Source organism: Haliotis asinina, chromosome 8, assembly GCF_037392515.1.
Source record: "Haliotis asinina isolate JCU_RB_2024 chromosome 8, JCU_Hal_asi_v2, whole genome shotgun sequence".
Classification (NCBI taxonomy): Eukaryota; Metazoa; Mollusca; class Gastropoda; order Lepetellida; family Haliotidae; genus Haliotis; species Haliotis asinina.
The window spans coordinates 22,065,818-22,078,048 of NC_090287.1; the positions used below are offsets into that span (position 1 = coordinate 22,065,818).

Below are 12,231 nucleotides of genomic sequence, written 5' to 3' on the forward strand. Positions count from 1 at the left end.
ATGCTAAAACGACGTAATTTCTTACTCACTCACACACAATGCCATCCTACGTATCCCTAAAGGTTACAAAAATACCAGCATTTTGGGGCCTGTGAAATGGAATAAAGTATGGCAGTTGATAAAGGTACCCCTGACTGATAGTGCGGTGCTGAAAGTATTATCTGGTGTTATTTTCTGTGATGTAGACATATCACGGTAATCACCCACTAGAACCAGGCCCATAACAGTACTCGTAGTGGAATGGAAAGGTTAACTCAGGCCAGATAACTTGGTTCTACACTCAAGGAAGCTGAGGACGAAATTCGATGCATAATGATTGGTTGACAGGTCTAATATCGAAGTACTGGGTCCGGCATTGGGCCAACTTTTAGCACAAAGAACCACGTTAATGTCAGATCAACGGTTCTCGATAAAGTTGGGCCAAAGAAAGTAACACAGGTGGATTAATCAGTGATCCATACGGCATTTATCAACGTGTTTCCCTATTAGGAAATATGCCGGATATAGCTGGAAGAGAACAGGAGTTGGTTTTTATTAGCCAGATGTGGCTATAAAACAACATAGTATTTTTCTTATATGCCGTATATAGATGTAAAACAACATGGTGTTTTTCTTATATGCCGCATATATACTGGACAAAAATAGAAAAGGATATTTGTAAATTTTGAAATTATGAATAATGTATTTATTCACTGACGCACTGATAAAATATCTGGCATAAAAATACTAATATCCTTAACTTATTTTGTCCAGTATAACCACAAAACAACATGGTGCGTTTTAAGCCGCATATAGTTAAAAGAGAACATGGGGTTAGTCGTATATGTTGGATACAGCTGTAAAACAACATTGTGTATTTTCTTATATGTTAGACATAACTACACAACATGGTGTTTTTCTTATGTGCCGTATGTAGGTAAATGAGAACATGGTGTTTGTCTTAAATGTCAGGTACTGATATAAGAGAATATGGCGCTTTTTCGGAAAGAAACAGGCGTTGGTTTAGTCTAGTGGTCAAGGTGTTCGCTCATCACGCTGAAGACGCGGGTTCAGTTTCCCAAATTGAGTTAAGACCATTTCTGGGATCCCCGCTGTGATATCGCAGGAATATTGCCAAAAGGCAGCTTAAAACTAAACTGGATCACTCGGAAAGAAAGATCAAATCCCATATTATCAATTTTTGTTGTTTCGTTATAAATGCTTCACTTTCTTAAAGCATACACTGGGTCGCCCACGTTGAGTGTTCCTTCCACGTCGACCGCACAGTTGACCCCGAAAAGGGGAGACGAAGCATATCCCGGGAAACATCGCAGACTGAAACAGTACGGGATCTTATTAACACAGACATAACGGCGGTGATGTTCGTAATTCATGGAAACTGTGTCTTTCCTGTCCTAGATACACATAATAGTTGTAAAAGGCATTTAAGATGATAACTAGTATTGAGTACATGCAAAATCCGACTCAGTCTAAGTATACTTAGTCTCAGTGTATTTCGTTACACTCCACCACTGAGTCTAACAAAACCTAGTAGAGGGTCGCGTCAGAGAACCTTTGAGCGACCAATGACCGTCCAACCAAACGCGAGACCGTTAAATAGATTTAACCAATCAGACAACGGCTACCATCTTGGGATCGGAGGGACTTTCAAAATATTCAGGTCACTGACAAAGATCTCTGCACAAACAAAAATCAGCTTATAACACAATTATTTGACCTGCAGTACATACGCTTTGGGATTTCTATTCACATGGTTACCATTAGCTAATATTTCCGCAAGATGACATCCTTGAATTTTGCCAAAAACACAATTTTCAGCGGCCGTTTACTCACCGTTGTCATGGCTGGACGTATGCCGTGTGCATCACCCGGAAGCGAGCGTACGCTAAATAGTATTCGGAACCGTTCGTGTACGAACCGGTTCGAGATAAAAAGTATGTGCGAATGTCCACTTTGGTAAGCTGAGTTCTGATTGGTCAATCTCAAAGGTTACCTGACGCAACCTCCCACAAGGTTTTGTTAGACTCAGTAGTGGATTGTAACGAAAAGTGCTTAGACTGAATCCGACTTAATTTAAACCTCCTAACCCAGTCATCGTCAGACTTCGCTCACAATATCAACCACTGGTTCACACCATGATTAATCGACAGACGTTCTGGGATTCAGAAAAAGGCGGTATAAAACACGCATACGTTCTTCCCGTTTTAAAATGACTGTGTTAAGATTTAACATCACATCGGCAATATTTCAGTCACATCGTGGCAAGAACATGTTTGACAGTGAAATAGGTATTTGTATAATACAAAACCTGTCGTCAAAGGGCAACAAAACAACTAGGATATCACAAGCACAATTAAAACTAGAATGGAAAGTCAAACCAATGGAACTATTTGAACAGTGCAATATGAAAACTGGCTATAGATCACCAACAACTGAAGGTAGATACCTATACTAGGGACCATGAGGACTCACAGCCCTTTTGCTACCTGCACGGACCCTAGCTGGATTTATATCAACTCTTCAGCCACTGGCGATAGTAGTCTTACCGTTTTAGAGTTGTCAGTGGTTCACGGTCTTTAGATTTCTCTCCCAAATCGACATTTACTGTTGTCATTACACACCTAGGGAACAAATATCAAGACAAATGGGTCAGGATGTGAACTAAATTAGGAAAGAACAAAACGGACAGTTATCACTTGCAATAAGGCTGTCGCTGTCATGTCCACTCGGATCGGATCGGATCGGCACACTCGGGGATTATCCATGAGTCGCATTAACATTCAGATCAGCTGAGACAACAGATGATCCAACTGGACCTACCTCGTACATGGGTCCAGCATCCTCATGAAAGCTTTGTCCCCAATCCTGATTTCTTGCCATTTGTCCTGAACAGAGAGGAGCATCAGTGTTTATATTGTTAAAACATGCCAGACATGGACGTGTCGGAGCCAACCTAATAATGGCAGATGGACGTATATGCTGTGCAATTTATGACATGTAAAATTTTGCCGTCGGGTTAACTTGGCATTGGTGTAGCCTTGTGGTTAAAGCGTTCGCTGGTCGAGGATCTTCATATGGGTGAAATGCGTGAAGTTCATTTTTGGTGTCCCCCGCTGTGATATTGCTCGCATATTACTAAAAGCGGCGTCGTGCTAAATTCACTCTCTCTCACTCACTCACTCACTCACTCACGCAAAATTAGAACTGATCGTGGTATTTTGCGGGCGCGTCCATATTGGTACGTTACAGTGAGTTACTTGACGTTTACGCAATATCGAGAAGAGGAGTAGAACAAAGGTCTTCGGCGTGACAATCGGACGCTTTTACCGGTAGGCTACCCGGCCTCCTTGGTATGTGAAAGATTCGATCATTCCCAAACAACTACAGAGGCATATATCTCTTGCACTGCTGTGGTAAGAATTTTACATCAATTATAGAAAAATGTTTAAGAATCAGGTTAGATAATAATAAACAAATTGCTGAATCTCAGCAATCCACTGTAGACCAAATAGTTACTTTACATGCCCTATGTACAAAATATCTCAGTAAGCACAAAGGTAGATTCTACTGTGCATTTACAGATTTTAAGGCCTTTGTCCTCGTTGACAGAAGGAAATATCTCCTTGTAAAAATGGATGTCATGGTAAAATCTATAATGTCTTAAGAAACATGTATTCTTCCGTAAAAGCAGCGGTTACGTCGGCAATCACAAGACAACATCTTTCAGTATATCAGCTGGAGTTAAACAAGGTTGTATTTTAAGTCCTGTATTATTTATATTCTCTATCAATGAACTTGTGCACGAAATGCATAAAACCTGCAAGTATGGTATGTTTGTAAATCAGAGTATTGACGACTTCATGTTGATATTTGCAGATGATGTTGTTATATTTTCTTTCTCCACTGTTGGTCTGCAATTAGATGTCTTATTTGAGTATTGATCGAAATGGGGACTAAGTGTAAACATAGACAAATCTTCAGAAATGGAGGTATACTCTCCATGAAAAATGGACTTATAATAATATCAATCTTGAAACTGTGACCTATTACAAGTACCTTGGTATTGTCTTTTCCTCAAGATTAATATGGACTAAAGCACGTGAAACTCGCTATGCAAGCACGTAAAGCAATGGGACCGTATATGGGTCAGAAATCTGGGGGTACAATACCACGAGGTTATAGAAAGAGTACAAACAAGCTCCTTCAAAAGATTTCTAGGGGTAGGTAAATGTGCAGTAAACAAAGCTATTCTTGGAGAAACCGGACGATACTATTTTTTCATAAAACACAGATAAAAGTTATAAAATATTGGATTGAGTTATGGAGATAGAACGTTGCCCTTTACATTGTTATGAAATGCTTAAATTACATGACGAACATGGTAAAATTAATTGGGTTTCTCACGTTCGTGTTATTCATAAGTGGCTTTAGCTATGCATAGATTATGCAAGGTGTTGGGGATCACACTGTTTTTATATCCACATTTAGAAGACGTTTGATTGATATGTACATCCAATCCTGGCAGCAAAATAGGGAATCATTGTCATATTTGTCACACTATTCTAGTATTAAGAACATATTCCAATGTGAAACACATATAGTAAACCTGACTATAGAAACCTAGTTAGATCGATGTGTAAATTTCGCATATCTCTTCATTATTTCCATCCTCGATATCTCCAGGGTATACTTTCCGAAAAGTCTCCAGTATACCCGGGATGCATCTACGGCTCAGCCCGATAAATGTATTACCTCCCTTGGCTGGCTTTTTATCCAATCAGGTGTCTACGCTGGGAATTTGAGCGAACCAATCACAACTCACTTTCGCTTTTTAAATTCTCTAACTGATTAAACTTGGCAAACAAACCATGCGTAGGTTCTCTGAAAGTATTAGATGGATTTCTTGCATATGTTTTAAAAAGGTTTCGGACCTATAAAGTTGCATGTATGATTTCCCCAAATTGTGAGTCGCACGGCGAGCAAACCTTCGCAGTTTCAACTGCTACCTTTGTTGACACTGGCAAATTCGGTTACGGCGACCACTCTGATTGGCTACTGTGAGAAAGCGGAGTCAGCAAAGGGAGGTAATAAAAATATCGGGCCGACCCGTAGATGCGTCCAGAGTATAGTGGAGACTTTTCCTAACGTAGACCCTGGAGATATCGAGGATGCATTATTTCAGGGTTAACCAACAACGTAAAATGAAAGTCAGTGATAAATCGGGTACAGCATCTATTTGTTTGCACTGTGATATGAACGTTGAGCAAAACGAATACCATGTTTTCTGTATCTGTGATAGATATGTTCTGCTCCGTAATGAATACGTCTTGTCCATCAACAATATTGAAAAACTAGATTAACATTCAATTTGCAACAAATAGTCGACATACCTGATGTAAATGTATTAGAACTATGGACTTAAAATACAGAATAAACTTGATGATGAGATTCGATCATTTTCTGATGGTTATGTTCATACCTCATCGAACGCTTCTCCGTTGGTGCTGACGACGATGTTGGGCCTGAAATTCCGCATAGTCACTTTCTCGTTGAGGTTGCTGTTGAGGAAGTCCAGAGATTCCTCCGACAGAAGCGTATATGCTGCAAGGTCGCTGAACGCTAACTGTAGTAAAAATTAGCTTTAACCCAAATATTCCGCAGAACATAAGACACAGAACTCACTTCATTAAATATATTTCATGTTTTGCGAGAATTTATCACTGGGCTACCGCATCGCAGTGGTGTATGATCGCAGGTAAATGTAATGATTACATTCTGTGAGTGAGTTGAATTTAACCCCGCTTCAAAGAGCATTTAACACTAGTGATCGCTGAAAGATGGGTGAAAGTGTCAAAAGCCTTAGACGTTTGCCACCTTGCTCAAATTATAAAGGCGCAGGTTGGGTGTTGACACGGCACGAACCTGGGATTCGAACTCTAAACATGAATCGAGACTACCACAGTATTACCTGGTCGCCGAGAAGAGCAGGGTTTCCAAATCCCCATGGTTTTTCTTCTTCGCTGGAATCCCTCTTGTGCAGTCCAGGAGCCGAGAACAATACCCGGAGTCCTTCCTTTCCCAAGAAAGAGGACATCCAGTCTGCAGCCTCCTGCCCACAGTCCAGCCCCTCCGTCCCCCAAACCCACACACTGCAAGCAGAATGGACGAGCGTTGCATATACGCAGTTGGGAAACGATGACGTGTGTCAACCAAATCAGCGAGGCTGACCACCCGATCCTATTAGTCGCCTTTCACGAAAAGCATTTATGAAGATCAATTGTAACACGGATCTTCAAGGGGCGTAAAGCTAGTGCCGGGTATATGTGTGAGTTTGGTTGGTTTGTTGCACAAAGCCACACGAGCAATATTACAGCTACATGGCGTCAGTCAATAAAACATCGAGACCAGACAATCCAGTGATCAACACCAAGAGCATCGATCTACGTAACTGGGATACGATGACATGTGCCAACCCAGTCAGCGAGTCTGACTTCCCGATCCATTTGGTCACCTTCCACGACAAGCATGGGTTGCTGAAGACCAATACCAACACGAATCTTTACGGATGTAAATTAGAACTCCAATATGGACACGAACTCTCAGTTAAAGTCAAGAATCTTAGTCCATCCTAGCTGACTACATTCACTTGTAAAAATATTCTTTTCTCCATACCGACATTTCTTCACCTGGGACGTGACAACCGTAGGGTGGATGGGTAGTTTCAGTGTTGGCATTCCTGGTCCGTCAATAAACACTTGGTCTCCATGGAAACTGACTTTCAGCAACGACATTTTCGGGCTCATTCTTTGAGAGATGAAGGTGCCATTTGGCTTGGTTACCATCCAGTGCCTGGAAACAGATGATACTTTATGTCTATCGCATATTATTGTCATAGTGGTGTGTCGCTTTAAGAACAATGAAAGAAGCAAGTGAGGCTGTTATAGACAGGTAGGTAGGTAGGTAGGTTATTCAGTCAATACCTTGCCTTGTGAACATTCATTATTTGTCTGTAACTGTATATGTTCCTATGATGTTTTATCAGCATATGTGTGACGGATATTACTTGAGGCATAAAACCTTTGTCATGTAGTGTTAGAATGAGTGTTTATTACAAGAACACCAATGTTAACATGATCAAAATCAATAGTACAAGCAAAATGAGATAGCATGTTTATATAGGTTTGCAGATTAGTAAATTAATAAGTGCACATTCATATCCAAACTATGTCACACTGTATCTGTGTTTACAAATAATGCAAGGACGAGTGCATGGTGATATCAAATAAATTACAAAGAACGGTCGACTTAACGTAACTATAATATCATCATTTATTAAATGTCATGTAGACATGTTTTCAAATATAAGACTTTTCCCTGCTTCTTCTGCCCCGTATCCAATCTGCCGACACTGATTTGGTCACGTAGACACTCTTGCTTATCATGGATGTGCAGGAAATCGGGGCATAGTGTTATATTCGCGTCGGTGACGCCAATTTGTTATTTTAAAGAACACAGCATACGACATTTCCCTGACAACCAGACCCTTATGAGTAAACATACTATGCGACTTTTAAACAAGAGATGTATAGATATGTCTCTAAGAAATACTTTTAGATAAAAGTTCATTCTGCCATTAAAAGGCAACTTATCATTTATAACATGGGCCAAATGTGAGAAATACACAACATTCAGTTCCGTAAAAACATTGTAACACCTTCCTCATGTAAATGTTGCCCTAAAAAGTATAATACAATTTAACCAGATGAAATCACTTGCACAATTTGACAAATTATTTTTTTATTCGGTTGTTAATAAATTCCTACTATATATGATTAATGGTCTGCTGTGGTTAATTGATTTGTATTTATTTTGTAACAATTTGTATTCTTCGGCATAGTTTCACTACACTGAAACATTCTGTAGCAGTAATTTAGCATCTGATTCATCAAGAGTGAAGTGATATTGTAAACCAAAAGTCACTGTGTTCTGTAATCTGACTGGTTGAAAAACATGATTAAATGGTATTAGATTCCCGGAAACTGAAAGACTATTCACCGCGTATTGACACGTAAACAATTGTTTTGTTGTGTCATCAACAGTGGTGGCGTCATTCAAATCATATTGTGACGTAAAGTTAGAATGACGTCACAAATGAGCAACTCCAGATGCTACCATGAGAACCAGCTGATACGGCCAGCTGATGACACTTCACTGCTGTGTCTGTATTCAACGTAAACGAGTGCAGACACTAAAACCCCTTTGGTTTACTTTTGTGTTTACAATGTGAAGCACGGGAATATTTCATTTGAAACCTCCGGCTGACGCCGTCGGTTCCAAATGCATTCCCGTGCTACAAATACTCAATAACACCCGGAAATTGGCCAACACATGATGTTTATCTCCTAAGTAAACATTTATAGAATTTCTTTGCGGATATATCAGAAGCCAGCACAGACGCAAGAAAAGCCCAGTGTCAAAGCTGACTATATTCCATATACATTGATGAAATAAAGTATTCTTTAAAACATATCATTGTTTTGTTTTGTTTTCACTAATAATAACCCTAAAAGGTGGCTTTGCTTGTCGTAAGAGGGGACTAACGGGATCGGGTGGTCACGCTCGCTGACTTGGTTGACACATGGCATCGGTTCCCAGTTGCGCAGATCGATGGTCATGTTATTGATCACTGGATTGTCTGGTCCAGACTCGATTATTTAAAGACCGCCTCCATATAGATTGAATATTGCTGAGTGCGGCGTAAAACTAAACTCACTCGCTCACTCACTCAATCACTCACATAATAATAACGACTGGCATGCTTCACAAGTATAATTACATGTGTGTATTTACTGGACGGGATTCAAAACCCTTAGTGTTGGTAATTAGCATTGCAACGATGTCAGAAGATGATATCGTTTCTGATATCCCTACAATCGCAAGTAGGTTCAACGCAAACATTTCTTAAACGTTTTTGAAAGCGTTTTTAGAAGGTTTCAAATGTTTCTCGCCACCGTTTCATCAAACAGTTTTCAAAACGTTAAATAAGACTCCACAAAATTAGATTTTAAAAACGTTTTCAACTGAATTACGATATATTCCATGCTGGTATAATAGATAATCCAAAATGTTCTTGTGGAAATGTTTGTGAAAATTCGTATCGTTACCTGTTTGACTGTCAACTATATACTCAACAGAGATCTACCAAGAAGGCCAATTTACGCAGTGTTACCAATGTTACTATAAACTCTGAGTTACTGCTACGTGGCAATGCAGATTTGACTGATCATGCCAATGAAAACATATTTAAAATTGTTCAAACATATCTTTGTCAGTCAACAGGATTTTCTTAATTATTGCAATTGCCCCTATCTTTCTCATCTTTCTGTTCTTGTCCGTCCATCTTGAATGTGAAAAGTATTATGTAAATACTACGGAGAAGGTGTTTTAAGTTGTATAGCTTGTACCCAATCCTTTTCTCGTGAATAAAATATGTTTAAAACAAGTACAAACAACCTTTTTAAAACCATACGAAGCGTTTTCAAAACGTTTCTGTGTGGGTACCGACCGTTGCCATATAGCAGGAATATTACTGAGTCGGTGTACAGCTAAATTTACCCACTCACTCGTACTATGTGTGCGACATGAGTGCCTAAATGTTGGTATTTCCCGAGCGAAATTTAGTGGGTACGGAAAATCCCGGAAAGTGCCGAGCTTTGAAGAAAGTATAATCAGCAGGGATTCAATTATAGGGAATCGGGGGTGGAATAAATAGAGGATACTAAACGCATTTCCGCGTAATACCATTTTTATTAAACAAGTAATGATTTGGTATCAAACGCTCGTTTTGATACTAATTCTTTGACGAGTATAATAAAAATGGGATTTCACGAACGCGAGTGTAGTATTGTGTTTACTACTCGCCAATATAAACTGGCGGAAACTGCGGTGAAAATGACTTTTCACCCGGACGTGATCGTACGCTAAACAGCATTCGGAATCGTTCGGGTACGAACCTTACCGAGATAAAAAGTTCAAAAGGTATGTGAGAATGTGCACTTTCGCGATCACTCTCCTACCCAGAGTTCCATGCGGCGAGCCAGTAAAGTACCTCTGCCACAGGCTAGAAAGATGTGCCGATTCGTCACATCATACACACTTCATTCAATATAATATGCACATTCCATAACTGTTTTATGTTTTATGAGTCTGCACATCTAATTAAACATCGTTATAAAATTGATTCTGTTTCACCGACAAATTATCCTAAAACGTGTAACACTATTTCGATTTGCGTAGCGATCCTTTGATTACATGGGTCGTACCGATCAACGTACTGTTTTCGAAGCCTAATGGAGAGAAAACGATGCGGCCGGTTTGGAACCATTTTGACGTCGTACGTCAAGCGGTATTACACAAGTGTAATATTGCCATAAAAATATTACACTGCAGTATCTTCAACGAGCCAGTGATACAGAATTTGACCACTTCATCCGTATTGCACCTTTGTAGTACAATCCTATGTTTACATGGGTATATAATAACATGCAAATACGTTGACGGTTTTCAGTATAGTCACAGCTAAATGTCAGAAACTTTAAGCGTTAAATTAAAAATTTACTTTCAGCGGTTTTCATCATGCTCCAATAAAAAGCATTGTGTAATGTGTGAGCGAAAAAACACTGCTACCTGATATCCCACATAAGTATATACGTAGTGGGTTTGTGTTGTTATGCATAACGTTATGCACTCAATATTAAATATGACACGCAATAAATGTCGAGAATTGATTCCCTCTATGACGTCAAACACGTAGGATATAAAGATAAGGCATCATAACTCATCTTGACACTGGGTCATCATGACCTAGATCTCTTGGAATGAAGTTGCTGTGGATATGGACACTATATCTTCGTGATATCTTGTTCACAGTGAACCAAACTACAAATGTCCCCACTCAAACTACATACGTTTGATAGTATCACAGTTCACAGGAAAAGACTATATATTATTACATGATTATAAGTAATAGCGATTAGGATGAGTCTAGCCTATATGTAGGTTAGATCACACATTCCCATGTTCTCCTGTTTGAGTGGATATATTTTGACGAATCATGCACCATATTAACAGTGTAATGGCCATATTTTCAAAAGCAGTAAAGATTTCTGGAGAAAATACCTTTTAAGTTGCTATGGCTTGTATTATGTATTTAAATTGCTACGTTAAAAAAAGATGATATCGGTATGTTGGTGAGTATGTATGTGACCTAATTTCCATTAATTGTATGAAAGGCCTCGGTTTCTGTGTCAGAATTTTGACACTGTTTCGACAGTACATAAAATGACTGATTTTACCATGTAAATGATGTCCTTCGTGATTAGATAAAATATTAGATGGTTTGATTGAGTATCTAAATGTGAACAGCACTCGAATGTATCGTTTAGGATAAGACTTTTCTTTGTTTATGATTATCTGGCTATTCCTCTTCATACGTATACAATGAGTGAGTAAGTTTAGTTTTACGCCGCACTTAGCAATATTCAAGCCATATGGCGGCGGTCTGTAAATAATCGAGTCTGGACCAGACAATCCAGTGATCAACAACATGAGCATCGATCTGCACAATTGGGCACTGATGACATGTGTCAATCAAGTCAGCGAGCGTGACCACCCGATCCCGATATACGGAACTATCAGAATGATGATTTAAGGTTTGTCGAAATGAAGACAAGACATGGTTTATATGTCTTTTATGATATTCGTGAAAATATCGTTCCAGTTTGGTATTCTGTCATCGCAACAGGCTTTAATCCAATATGAAATGATAGTGAATCGTAAACGTGTGTTTCAAACGGGCACCTGGCTAATCAATATATGTCTCTGTTTTGTCTATAAAACTGCACAAACAAATCAATGTTATGAACAAGGCAATTCCTTTCAATTTGTGCGCATGTACATTTCATAAAATATATAGGTTAAAATACAGCGCTGTTCATTAACTTGTTCAAATGAGACTGCAATATTGGTCCCAGTATTGATTATTACACATCATAGGAACTATTAAGAGGACGTCATCACTTCAGTTAGCTCTTTCGAATATCCTGAACAAACGAGATGGGTGGGGAGTGCGTTAACAATGTGTCTTTAATTGGTTATGCATACAAAAACATACACTTCAGTGTACAGTATATGTGCATCTACAGATAGCTATTGCATAACCACAAACAAATT

The 12,231-nt window shown here is 39.1% G+C and overlaps 1 protein-coding gene across 1 annotated transcript in view; it reads right to left on the reverse strand.

Moving 5' to 3' along the window:
* Nucleotides 1-822: 822 nt before the first annotated feature.
* Nucleotides 823-12,231, reverse strand: part of LOC137295154 (uncharacterized) — a 30,093-nt gene continuing 18,684 nt past the window's right edge. Inside the window, exons 10-15 of the mRNA XM_067826475.1 lie at nucleotides 6,673-6,849; nucleotides 5,969-6,149; nucleotides 5,480-5,623; nucleotides 2,821-2,885; nucleotides 2,547-2,621; nucleotides 823-1,314 (exon numbers count right to left, since the gene is read on the reverse strand). Coding sequence (XP_067682576.1) covers nucleotides 1,203-1,314; nucleotides 2,547-2,621; nucleotides 2,821-2,885; nucleotides 5,480-5,623; nucleotides 5,969-6,149; nucleotides 6,673-6,849 — 754 coding nt within the window. The 3' untranslated portion in view covers nucleotides 823-1,202. The remainder of the gene's footprint in view (nucleotides 1,315-2,546; nucleotides 2,622-2,820; nucleotides 2,886-5,479; nucleotides 5,624-5,968; nucleotides 6,150-6,672; nucleotides 6,850-12,231) is intronic.